Source organism: Dioscorea cayenensis, chromosome 19, assembly GCF_009730915.1.
Source record: "Dioscorea cayenensis subsp. rotundata cultivar TDr96_F1 chromosome 19, TDr96_F1_v2_PseudoChromosome.rev07_lg8_w22 25.fasta, whole genome shotgun sequence".
In the NCBI taxonomy this organism is placed as follows: Eukaryota; Viridiplantae; Streptophyta; class Magnoliopsida; order Dioscoreales; family Dioscoreaceae; genus Dioscorea; species Dioscorea cayenensis.
In genome coordinates this window covers 13,785,359-13,798,885 of record NC_052489.1, presented here as the reverse complement: position 1 = coordinate 13,798,885, position 13,527 = coordinate 13,785,359, and the positions used below count along the sequence as shown (strand labels likewise).

Below are 13,527 nucleotides of genomic sequence, written 5' to 3'. Positions count from 1 at the left end.
AGCTTCAGCAGTGTAAAGAACAATAGTTGATTGTTTATTGCTTTTCCAAGAGATAAGGGAATCTCCAAGGAAAATGCAGAAATCAATAGTAGATCACCGATTAGAAGCATCACCTGCCCAATCAACATCAAAATAGGCGTGCAACTCAAGCGAAGACGTGGCAGAGAAAAGTAGAGATCGAGATATGGTGCCATGAAGGTAACAAAGAACTTGTAAGAGGACAGCATAATGAGTAGAGCGAGGAGCATTCACAAATTGACTAAGAACATGAACATCATACGCAATATTAGGCCAAATGATGGTCATATACTCAAGAGCACCAACAAATGCATGATAGCGAGTGGGATTAGGCAGAAGCTCACCATTAAAAGAGGAGAGTTGGTGATGCAACTCAATAGGAGTGCAGGCAGTGCGGAGATCAGTGATATCAGCTAATGGAAAAATATCATAAATGTACTTCTGTTGAGACATCAAGTAACCTCAATGAGAATAAGCAACCTCAAGTCCCAGAAAGTATGAAGTGGTCCAAGATTTTTTATCTGAAACTCTGTGTATAGCCACTGTTTCAGAGAAAAAATTGTATCAATATCATCACCAGTAATGACCATATCGTTAACATAAAGAAAAAAATAGTGAGGCCTCGAGGAGTCTGCCTAGTGAAGAAAGCATAATCATGAGAGCTCTCCGTGAAACTGAGAGCAAGAACCATATTGCAAAAATGCTCAAACCAGGCACCAGGAGCCTGTTTTAGTCCATAAATAACTAGGCGAAAGTGGTAGACATGTTGAAAAGGATGAGAGAAAACAGGAGGAGGAGTCATATAAATGTCCTCAGAAAGATCCCCATGTAAGAAGGCATTGATCACACCTAATTGATGAAGTGGCTAATGACGAACATCTACAATAGAGAAAAGAAGACAAACAATAGTCAACTTCTCCACTGGAGCAAATGTCTCCTCATAATCAATGACATATTCCTGAGTAAAACCATTAGCAACAAGATATGCCTTGGGACGCTCAATACTACCATCGACTCGGGTCTTGACTCAATAGACCCACGAGCAACAAGATCCCATATATGCATGCATTGAAGAGCATCGAGTTCCTCTGTCATAGCTTGTTTCCACTAGGGATGTTTCACAGCCTCACAATAAGACTGTGGCTTAGAGTGAGAGTGAATAGTATCAAGGAAGGCCTGAAATTTGGGGGAGTAGGTAGAGGAGAGAGAAAGTGCATACCGAGTAGGATGACGACGAAGGTGGTTTGAGTTACGATGGGAGACAACAAGAGCATCTTCAAGAGAGGGTAGGTCGGCATAGAGAGGAGGCAAATCACCAAATCCATCAATGAATGAAAAGGAAGGGGATGGATGAATAGAGGAAGTGTCTATGGAGGCGTTGGGAGAAGGCACAAAATTAGTAGTGGTGGTGAAACTCAGAATAGCTATGGAGGGGAAAGAAGATGATGCACTAGCGGAAGACTAAAGAAAGGAAAGATTTGGGAAGGATGAAAAACAAGGATCATATCAATGATAGCCCTTGTTTTTAGAGCTATAGCCGAGAAAAATGCACATGGTAGAACGGGGAGAGAGTTTGTTTAGCTTAACGGCGGGCAAAAGAATGAAATAGCTACAACTAAAAGTGTGAAGATGACCATAAGAGAGAGAAAGTGAGTAAATATGCTTATAAGGTATGATTCCAGAAAGAGTGGAGGTAGGAGTGCGATTGATGAGATAGACGAAGGTAAGAATGACCTTTGCCCAGAATGATTGAGGGACAGAAGAGGCAAAAAGAAGTGCACGTGCAGTGTCCAGGATGTGATGATGCTTGTGCTTAGTGATACCTTTCTGAGCGGGTGTGTAAGGACAAGATTTCTAAGGAATAGTTCCGTGGGTGGAGAGTAATGTTCAAACGGATGTGGAGAGATACTCGCAAGCAACATTAGAGCGAAAGGTCTTAATAAGTTTACCAAACTAAGTATACATCATTTGCGAAAATTGAGAGTAAATGCCAAAAACTTTAGATTGAGAACGCATTAAATTAATTCAAGTATAGCACGAGAAATCATCAATGAAAGATATGTAGTAGAAGAAATCACCAAGAGATGAGAGGGGGGCAAGACCCCAAACATCAGAGTAAGCAAGATCAAAAGTAGACTCTAAAATAGATTCTCATGAAGAGAAAGGAAGAGTGGTGTGTTTAGCAGCTTACAACTCATACATGGATGTGAAGAAAGGAAAGAGACAGAACCAAGACTACCTAAACTTGTTAAGAGTTTCAGGCGAGAACTAGACAAGTGACTGATGCGACTGTGCCAAAGATCAAGAGAACACACAAAAGCGACAATGTCAAAAGATGGAAGAGTGGGAAAAAGAAGATTGTCTAAGTGATAAAGTTTGCCAACTCTACGCCCTATCCTAATTCTCTAACCTGTAAGATGGTCCTGTATTAAACAAGTATAAAAAGAAAATGTAACTATGAGACCATGATCAGTGAGCTGGCTAACAAAAAAAAAAGGTTTAGAGCTAAGCTAGGGACATGATGGACTTTAGGATTGTCAAATGAAGTGGATTGAAGACGACCACACTACGTTATAGGATAAAGGCTCCCATCAGTAGTACAAACATTGAAAAAGGTATGAGGCATAGAAATAGAAACTAGGCTAGAGGTGTTTGCAGTCATATGATAAGTGGCACCAAAATCTAAAATCCAGGAGGAGGAAGACATACCATAGGCAATATACATAGCAGAGGAAATGCTATAGAGCAGAGCGCGCTGCATAGCATGAATCTGTTTAGTAAGCTGAGCAACCTGAGAGAGGAGATCAGCAAAGGAAGAAGGAGTTGAAGTTAAAATAGAGCCAACATAAGGGGATGGTGAAGCACGAGGCAGAGGGCAAGACTGTGGTGACTACTGCTATTGTTGTTGCTGAAGCTTAAGACATTGACTCTTCAAATGCCTAGGACACTTGAAGTAATGATAGTTGACAGAAGATCTAGAAGAGGATGGTGAAGCAGATGCTGGTTGTATAGAAGGGCTGGAGGGTACCCGAGAGAAGTGTAGAGAGGTCACAGTGAGGACTCTGTCTATAGAGATAAGTCATGGAGATAGTGTGATGAGACAGGTCTCCTCAGCAATAACACTACAAATGACATCATTAAATGAAGAAAGAGGGTCTTGATTTAGCAACTAGTTGTGAACAGCCTCAAAATCAAGATAAAGATGCATCAAGAATTCGAAGGTGCGCTGTGTTTGGCGAGACTGAGTGCGAGTTTTGCAACATTTACATGTCAAGCAAAAAGATTACTCTAAAGAATCAATCTGGCGCCACAGGGATTACAAGTCACTGACATACTTTCTAATGGAATACCCACGTTGCTGTACATGAGTAATGTCCTGCAAAATGATATATTGACAAGCAGATTTGGAATGCTCAAACATATCACCCAAATGTTCCCACATTGCATGAGCAGTAGGAAGATTTTCAATTTTCATACGAATATCAATCTCACAAGACTAACAGATAAAGGCTATGGTACAGTGATCAGTAAGTATCCATGATGCATCGAGTGTGGAAGGCTCGGGAGAAGTACCGTCAACATGGCTAAGCATCCCCATACCAAGTAAAATAATGTGAATGGTAGTAAACCATTCTCTGTAAGTGGAGCCATTGAGTTTGACATCGACTAGAGCCTTGAAATGTGGAGAAGATGAAGATGATGCCATTTTTTTTGTTTACTTTTTTTGATGATTTATACTGTTAAAATGAATAAAATATGCAGATGCGGTCTTAGGAATCAGATAAGAAGAAAATGGCAAGGTTTTGGGACTTGGAATTCTTAAAATGCTACATAAAAGTGCATGCCTATCATGCAAGACTCCTAGTCAGGGAATCAATGAATGAGAAGATGCTCATCCTTGAACAGGCTTGTCGGAGGGTTGACAGAGCCAACAAAGCTCGTGGGATAGCAAACAAAGCTCATTTGAGAGCCAATAGACCTCGTGTGAGAGCCAACAAAGCTCGTCGGAGAGCGAACATAGCTTGTCTGAGAGCCAACAAAGCTAGTCGAAGAATCGACTAGTGATGTCGGTCGTTTCAACACGTCTGCATCTACTTCGCTTGACGGATTATGACAAGACGAACATGAGGCATGAGGACAATGACGCTCATGACGGCATGGAGATGATGGCTCCCGAAATAGAACTGAGAAATGTGAAATTCATGTCAAGAAATCCCAATAATGACCAATCTGGCAAAGAGGAACCAAACAGATGTAGATGCCGACAATGGAGGACCGAATAGACGTTGATGTCATAGACTAGACTGAACAAAGTTTCGGCAAGATCGGCCAGCATCTGATAGCATGATAGATATAAGATGAAACAAAAGGTATGAAAGAAGAAATGAAGTGCTTCTCATTAGAACAAACCAACCCATATAAATATAAGAATGGTGTACACAAGAGTATGTATACTCAAGGTTATATACTTATAAATACAAGGTGTATATACAAGTATATAATTACTCTAACACTTACGAACTTGGATTTATGCTAATGTTGGAAAGACATAAGATACAAAAGAAGAAAAAGTTGCTAATGGGCTAGAAAGAATAAACTATCAAAAATCAATGAAAGATAGGGCTTACAGAATTTAAATCAAAGAAATACGAATAAGAAATAAGAGAATTGCTAGAAATGTTATATAAAATTGGAAGCCTTATGTGCTATTTCAAGATCGAGTTGCTCAAATTACAATTTGCATGAATTTTTTTTTTTAAGAATCTTCTAAAAAAAGAAGAAAATATAGTTAAATGACAATGAAAATATTAACTTTTGTTGTAGAAACAAATCTACTTCAAAGACCAAAAACTCAACCAATCTTTTAAGTCATATCTAGGGATGGCAACGGGTAGGGTATGGGTAGGGTATGCCAAAACCCTTACCCGTACCCGTAACCCCTACCCCATACCCGTACCCTTACCCGTACCCTTCAGGGTAAAAAAACTCATACCCTTACCCTTACCCGCAGGGTACCCGCTTACCCGTTGTTACCCATTGTTCAAATTATCGAATTAAATTTAAATAATAATAAAAATAAATTAATTATACATTATATTACAATCTTTAAACACATGTCCATAAATTCAAAATTACAAGTTGATATATATTTGTTTATCTTAAATTATATAATCACATAAAAATGACATTTATTTAGAACTCAATAGTAACTCTACCTTTTGTTTTTTTCATGTTTAACTATCTTGGTTTTTGTTTTAAATTTTTTCATATATCTACTATTTATATTTTATATAGTTTCAAATTTTATAAATATCTAGTAAGATTTTGAATATAAAAAATATTATAAGTAATTCTCATAAGTTATATCCAATTGATTTTTTATTAGTATCTTATTTTTCAGGATCTTTTTATAATTTATAGAATAAATTATTATAACATTATTTTTTTATATTTGTTTATTTTTTTAAATTTAATTATGATTTTTTTAATATATATCTAAAAATTCAATTTTTGATAATATTATCAAATATAAATATAGAAATTAAATAAAATTTAAAATAATATATTAAGAGAAGATTTGAAGTATTATTTTCAAATTAATCACCATGAAAATAGATATTGAGTAAATGTTTAGTTTAATAAAAAAATTATATATATATATATATATATATGAAAGGGTAAGGGCATGCGGGTACGGGTTTTTACCCGCACCCTCTTCAACGGGTAAGGGTAAGGGGTAAGGGGTACGGGTAGGGGTAGAGGGCATACCCTCACTCCCGACCCGTACCCAGCTCAAAAACTAACGGGTATACTTACCCGCATCTGCATCCCCGGTCAAAGAGGGTAATACCCTGTTTGAATGGGTACGGGTACGGGTATACCCGTCGGGTAGGGTACAAATTGCCATCTCTAGCCATATCACATACATATTTTGTCTACTAACACCAACCTACTCAACAACCTATAGATGTCATGGAAAAAAGATATTTCACTATAGACACTACAAGAATATGTGTGTTTAGAAACAGATTGAATCCGTTTCTAATTAGATATATATTAAAAACAAAATTGCGTTCCTTTTCTAACTTAGAAACTGAATAAATTATATTAAAAATTAATATATTAAACAAAGAATTTATTTAAAAAATTTATACTTATCCTGTTTACATAATTAAATATTAATAACAATGGTTAGCCCAAATATATATATATATATATATAATCATTGTATAATATTTAGAAAATATATTAAATTATTGAATTTAATTCTATTTAAAGTAATTTTTAGGTATAATTTTTTGAAATAAAATTATGTTACATTTTTGAGAAATTTGTTTAAACATGAACATTACTTAAAAATATGCAAATAAATTGTAATATATATATATATATGTACAATAATCATGTATATAACTATATAAAAGATGTTTATGTAAACATCCCAAATCTAATTAATTAGGTAGCATGCGATTTATTAAATTGCTGTCAATAATATATTAAGATAATATTATCTTAAAGTAGAATTATTTTTAAGTTAATATAGATAAAAACGGATATTTTTTTATATTTTTAAATGTATTTTTCATAAAAAAAATGTATTTTAACTTAAATCATTTTAAAAATTTACAAATAACTTACAATTGGTTTAGAAATCTATTAAAGATTATCTATAAAATGATTTTGAATATTTATAGTAATTTATAAATTAGTTGCAATTATTTATTTTCTATTCATTTAATAATCAAAATAAATATTTACTCGCCTATTTAGATTCCATGCAGTAGTAGGCAGGCTAGGAACTGAGAAACAATTTTAAACCTGCATAATAAATAGGTTGAGTGTAAACCAAGAGAGCACAAACATACATTTCGGTTGTTTGTAAAATCTACCAAATTAAGTGTTCATCAATTGGTAGATTTTGCTCCAAATTACTTTTGTCATGTTGGCATTCTGTAAAAAAATGTTTGGAAATGCCATGCCCTTCATATCCCACAATATAAGTTCCTTATTTGCAGTTAGATTCATTTACTAGCTGGCTGCATATTTATATTAGACTAATGCATTTGTGCTGATTGTATTAAATTCCTGAATTAATGTCTAGAAAATGTTAAGATAGCAGTACATATGATATGACTATGCAATTTAATTACATCACCTAACAACTTATACATGTTATATAACTTTGCAAATCTAAATTGAAGAAATATTTTTGTTTGGGATGAGTCAATCTCATCATTTATTAAGATGGCCTAGTCACGTAAGGCTGCAAAGTGTTATTTAGCATTGATGTGCAGTTTAAGAAAAGGCAAGGAAAAAGCCATGCATGTGAATAATGATTCTAGATGGCATATATGGAGGAAGGCATGGAATTGACCAGAATTTAAAGCTTAGAGCAATAAATTTGCTGCAAATAGGCTCAGTGAGACTGGAGGACATGGATATGGTGTATCTTGGCACACTGGAGGCTCAATTTCCCACGCTTCCCACATAGAGTGATTGGTAAGTTATTTATATTTGAATGAGTGTCTTTCTATATTACAAAAAGTCAGTATAGTGCTAAGTGGAACTTAATTCAATAATTCTATTATATTATTCCAGCGATTTAAGCTTGGCTTTAACCCTCTTCCATATGAGCTTTTTAAAGTAACACATACGAAGAAGGGTACTTCAGAGCTCATTGATGCACAATTTCAGGCCATTAAGGTAAGTTAGTGCCAATTTCATTTGTGTTTTTCAACCATAAACTTTATTTGCACTACTTGTATTTGTATTTATTACTTTGATATCAATATTGAACAAGTAAAATCTATTGATGCATGAACATTATTTGGAGCTTATGGAGCAAGCATCTCAAACACGAGAAGGACACGGTGAGTCTCCTATTGTGGATGAAGCAACTATATATTAAGAAGTTGTGGGGGAAGAAAAAAACGCAGGGTATACAGAGTAGGATTCCACGGATCTATTTTTTTATCCCTAGTCATCTCAGAGCTTGTCTACTGGGACATCATCGAATGTGGCAAATACTGAGATTAGATAGCTGCGACAGACAGTTATTCAGTTGTAAGATAATATCAAATAGCTTCAACAGAGTCTGTGCAAGATGAAGGAGAAAAGAGACCAATATCGAGGGGAGATGATGTGCTATAGATTAAAGACATGATGATGAATTTCGAGACTAGGATACTTCAATACTCGCTATTTACTAATCAGGACTCATAGCCATTGACTGATGATGATGATGATGATGATGTTGATCATTTAGATGACATCTAGTATCATGTATTACTATGTCTCTTGTTGTACTTTGTATTGAACACATGTGTGTTTTTATAGTATATATGTTGTGTTGAAACTACTATTTTGTGCTGAAACTACTATTTTGTGCTGAAACTAGTATTTTGTGCTGAAACAATTAGATGTTAATATATCTGGATGTTATTATATTGTGACAACTATGTTCAAGTATAATTGAGAATCAAATATTATTTTATTATTTTTTATTTTTTTAGAAATTCAGAAAAGGATTAGAAATCGATTAATTTGTTTCTAAATTTCCTTTATTTTCAAAATTTTAAATTTAGAAACAAATAGTTTGTTTCAAAAATTTAATCTATTTTGTAAGCTTTTTAACTTTAAAAACGGATTAAAAACTGAATTATTTATGTTTCTAATGAAAAATAGTTTTAAAACAAAACGTTTGGCTTCTAATCCATTTCTAATATTTGAAACAGATATGAGTTTGTTTCTAATTCGTTTCTAATTGAAAACAGATTTGAATTAGAAATGGATTAGAAAGCAGACAAAAATTTCGTTTCTAAATTTAGCAACGAAACTAATTTTCATTGCATATCCATTTCTAATTTCAGAAATGGACACTTTTGTGTTGCTAATCAAATTAGCAACCGGTATTTTAGGAACAGAAAAATTCTGTTTATAATCCGTTTTAAACTCAATTAGCAAGGAATTAGAAACGGAAAAAGCTGTTTCTAAATTGTATGAATTTGTTGTAGTGAGATTTATTATTCAAGAATGAAAGGAAATAAAAAAAAGGACAAAAACAATTTACTTCCTCGGTGGTGTTTTAGCATCATACTAATAAAGCTTCTTTTTGCCATAAAACCTCCAAGTATGTCTTTCTTATAAGCCAAATCTACACTACATAACTTTGAATTTTTATGCTTCATCTTAGCTATTTCCATTTTAACATTCTCCAACTTAACTTTATGATTACTCTTTGTAGTTAAAGTATTTGTGCTAGTGAATTTTTATGACACCAAAATACCTACTTAAAGTAGGTTCTTATCACAAACCACTCACCCAACTATTTTATTTATTTTTATAAATCTTCTGAAATATCATCTTATTAATATCATTTTGCTGAAAATTTGCTTGAGTTTGCTTGAGTTTGTGAATACATCACAAACTTCTAGTTATGTCGTGCCAAGGGTTGTGGTCCGTAGGCTAGCATGCTACTCACCACCAACCTATATGGTCCACAAACCCTTCTCCACTCTCTTATTTATGCATGACTGTTTTAATATTTTTTTAAATGTCTTAAATTTTACTTATTTATTATTGAGAAATTTTTAAAAATTTGATATTTTTTTTAAAATTTTTAAATTTATTATTATTTTTTGTTTTTTAAATAAAGCTTAAAAATTGAATGACTCGCCATACTAAGTCAAACCCTGGAGTTTATGGGCCTTGCCAACTCAGCCCAGTTAGAAGGCCAGCCTGGCCAATCGGGCCACGCAAAATGCCTAGCCTTCCTTAGGCCTGTGAGGTTATAGGCCCACGAATGCGTGCCATCTGTAGCACAATCCTTGTGTCAAGGCTAGCCAATGTTAAGCGGCACGAGCCTCATCGACACCTTGAAACACTCATAAATAATTAGATCATATTACTAAAAAGTGCTTTTAAACACCACCCTTTCCCACAAATCAATATCAACAACATTTTAAGAAATAAAATATTCCATTTTATTAAAATAATAAACTTTTCAACAAATTTCTTATTAAATACTCTTCCAACAATTATAGTATGAGAAAATCTCTATACATGCAACCAATAAATAATGATAAATTAATAATAGTTTACACACTAAAATGCTAAAAAAACCCACACATCAAATATGTTATGCGCCCATAAATTTCCCCTTGAACATGTTGAAACCCTAGAATTGATGCGCAAATCAAATCATCTCAACTCCCCTGAGAGCATGAGAATACTGCTCAGCACTATGCACTGAATTCTCAAATGTCTCACCATCTCCCCAAACAGCATAAGCATCCTCACCATGTATAGCATCATCTCCAACAAGCATCTCCTCCTCACTCAACCTCAATGGCACCACAAGCCTCACCAACACACATATAACACTAGTTACCACAACATTCAAGATTAAGATAAATAAAATGCCAGCAAATTGAATGCCTATCTGTCTGAAACCTGCCGTCAACCGGCCGTCCTTCATTGCATAAGCCAGACCGATATATCGAGTATCATCACCAAAGAAGAGCCTGTTTAGTCTTGGTTCACCAAAAATTCCAGTGAGGATTCCTCCAAGCATTCCAGCCACTGCATGTGTGTGGAATACTGCAAGTGTGTCATCAATGTGCTTCAAGAACTTGATTTTCTTGTGTAACACCATCATTGTGAACCATGGAATGCTTCCTGATAACAGCCCCATTATAATTGCAGCCCATCCTTGCACTAATCCTGTAATCATAATCAATATATACATTAATTACATGTGACTAAACAGAAAGAAAAGAACAATAAGTAATTATGAATATACCTGCGGCAGGTGTAATGCAGACAAGACCAGTGATCATGCCCTGAACAGCACCAACAACTGATGGTTTCTTGAAAACGAACATGTCAAGGGAAAGCCAAACTAAGAGGCTGGTGGCAGTGCAAACATGTGTGTTGAGGACAGCGAGAGAGGCATCGATGTTGGCCGCATAAGGTGCACCACCATTAAACCCACTCCAGCCCATCCATAGCAGTCCAGCACCAGCCAATGTTAGCAAAATGTTGTTTGGAGGAAATCTCTCTCTATCCTTCGCCAATCTTGGTCCAACCTAATAAAAAAAAAAAACACAATTATATGTACATTGTATAAAAATGAATGAAAGAAAGAATGATGAGTTGTGAATGTGATACGTACCCAATATGCAGCGGTGAATCCAGAAATACCAGAAGAGAGATGAATGACAAAACCACCAGCAAAATCCATGATACCAGCTTTGAACAAGAAGCCATTTGGAGACCAAATACTGAAAGCACCAATAGTGTAAGAGAAGGTGAGCCACAAAGGCACAAAGATTATCCAAGCCCTAAAATCCATCCTTCCAATCAAAGCACCAGCAATGAGAACAACAGTAATGGCAGCAAACACAAACTGGAAATAAACCAGAGTTGCACTACTGTAAAATCCGGCAAAGCCTTGTCCCAGCAGTGATTTCTGGTCGAGAGCAGTTGCAGGCCGGCCCAGAAATGGGAACATCTCTTCACCGAAGGACATGTTGAAAGCCCATCCGACCCAGACGACGAGAGCGGCGGCGAAGGCGTAGAGGGCCATGAATGAGGAGTTCACTGCCCATTTCTTCTTGACGATGGAGCCGTAGAGGATGACCAGACCGGGCACGCTTTGCAGGCCAACGAGAGTTGCTGCTATGAGTTGCCATGATGCGTCGCCTTTGTTTAGCCACTCCGGTGAGGCCTCCGTCGGGAGGAGACTGGCCGGAAGTGACATGTTCCTTTTTTATGTTTCTTTTCTTGGTTTTGTTATAATATCAGAGATGATATTTTTGTTTTTGTTTGAGGAAGGAGTCAGGAATGTGATTGTTGTTAGAGAAAAGGTTTAGGGGGATTATATAGTTTGTTGAGATTTTTTTCTTTTTTGTCGGACGCGGTTTTACAGTGTGGAATGTTATTATTATTGTTTGTGATTTGTTGCTGTTTTGGGATGGGAAGGGTTTGAATTTTGGTGAAAAATAGAAGTTTGGGTATTTATGGAATATATGGACAGGTTGTATGCAGCAAGGGTTGATCATGTAGTGATTTGGTTGTTGAAATTATTAGAATTAGGCAATTAGCTTAATAAAGTAAATTGGGTATTTGATGGAAATTTGATGTTGAGATCTTTTTGTTATGATTTAGAACCGGCAAAAACTATATTTGGTCATGTTTTATTTATTTATTTTAGGCTTATAGTTGTTCAAATAATTTATAGATAAAAGGTGTTCAGAAAACATAAAATTAATAACAAAAACATTGTAGTAGAAATTTTTTTTATATATATAAATACACAATAAGCGCCCTTATCTAGGCGAGGTAAGCCCCTCCCATATAAAAGAAACCATGGAGTAAAATTTTTAACATACATGTGTCACATGATATAAATAGATCAAGAGGTTGTTATTAAGTTGCCCTCTAGAATGAAATATACATATTGGCTTATTATTAAAATAAATATTATAAAAATATATTTTTAAAAGTAAATAATACCAATTCTAGACCAGCTGTGTTGCCATTTTACTCTTGTCGATCATAAAGTTGAAGATTTATGGGTTGTTTATATTTATTATAAAATTTTAAAAAAATCTTGACTTGCATCTCAGGATTCTCAGCTAACTTTTTTTAAGTAATTCAGTATTAAATAAAATAAATTTTTAATAAGGTAATTTATATTTTATAAGAATTTTAACCCAAGCAATATAATTAAGTAGCAATCATCTAAAATACATAATGAAACCCCCAAGATTCATCGACATCTAGTGACCTTGGGGTCTAGTGTGCCATCTAACAAATGTAAACACTACATGAAAATATGCATTTTTATACGGTTTTTGAGTCATTTCATGGCAGTTTTAACAGTTGCTAAACTAATTATGCGGTGGTTTTAAAACCGCTGTGAATACTAGCGTTGTGGACTCATTTTATGAGGGTTTTTATTAACGGCTTGAACAACTAGGTGGTTTTGGCGGCTGTTATAACCACCGCTAATCACATACACATCCCGTCCTGGATTGAATTTGCCGGCAGTTCTAACAGCCACGAAGTTCAACTTTCCCGGCGGTTTTCAACAGCCATGAAATGTAATAGTTGCATTTCTCGGCTGTTTTAGTGGCAGTTCATAACGGCCACGAAATGCAACATTATTGTTTTATGTTTCATTTGCTGAAGGTTTTTGTTTCAGTTTAAACCGCCGTAAAATGCACATCTTACCGCCTATTTTTCCTTTCCCGGTAGTTCAAAACCGCTGCTAATGGCAATTAAGTTTTTTTTTTTAATTATTTTTTGATTAGTATGCTATTTGTTTACAATATTATACCTGCTAAAGTTTTAATAAGTTACATTACACTCCATTCAACTACGAAACAAAAAAATAAAATATATTTCATAAATAAAATTTATCAAAACATTAGTGCAAAAGATTAGCCATTACATCAATTGAACAATTACATCAATGGGACTAGTTTTTTGTTTACATTATGAATT

General features: G+C 34.8%; 1 protein-coding gene across 1 annotated transcript; it reads right to left on the bottom strand.

The window, feature by feature from the left end:
• Window positions 1–10,213: 10,213 nt before the first annotated feature.
• On the bottom strand, window positions 10,214–11,779 carry LOC120284064 (ammonium transporter 2 member 5-like). Its single transcript, XM_039290885.1, has 3 exons — window positions 11,192–11,779; window positions 10,820–11,105; window positions 10,214–10,740 (listed from the first exon to the last, which is right to left on the bottom strand). Exons 1-3 carry the CDS (start codon window positions 11,777–11,779, stop codon window positions 10,214–10,216), a joined length of 1,401 nt encoding a protein of 466 aa, XP_039146819.1.
• Between the last annotated feature and the right edge of the window lie 1,748 nt (window positions 11,780–13,527).

Coding starts and splice junctions, on each gene's coding strand:
- LOC120284064 (XM_039290885.1), bottom strand. CDS start 11,779: ATGTCACTTCCGGCCAGTCTCCTCCCGACGGAGGCCTCACCGGAGTGG. Junction 11,106..11,191: donor GATTCACCGCTGCATATTGG/GTACGTATCACA, acceptor TTTTTTTATTAG/GTTGGACCAAGATTGGCGAA. Junction 10,741..10,819: donor CTGCATTACACCTGCCGCAG/GTATATTCATAA, acceptor TTATGATTACAG/GATTAGTGCAAGGATGGGCT.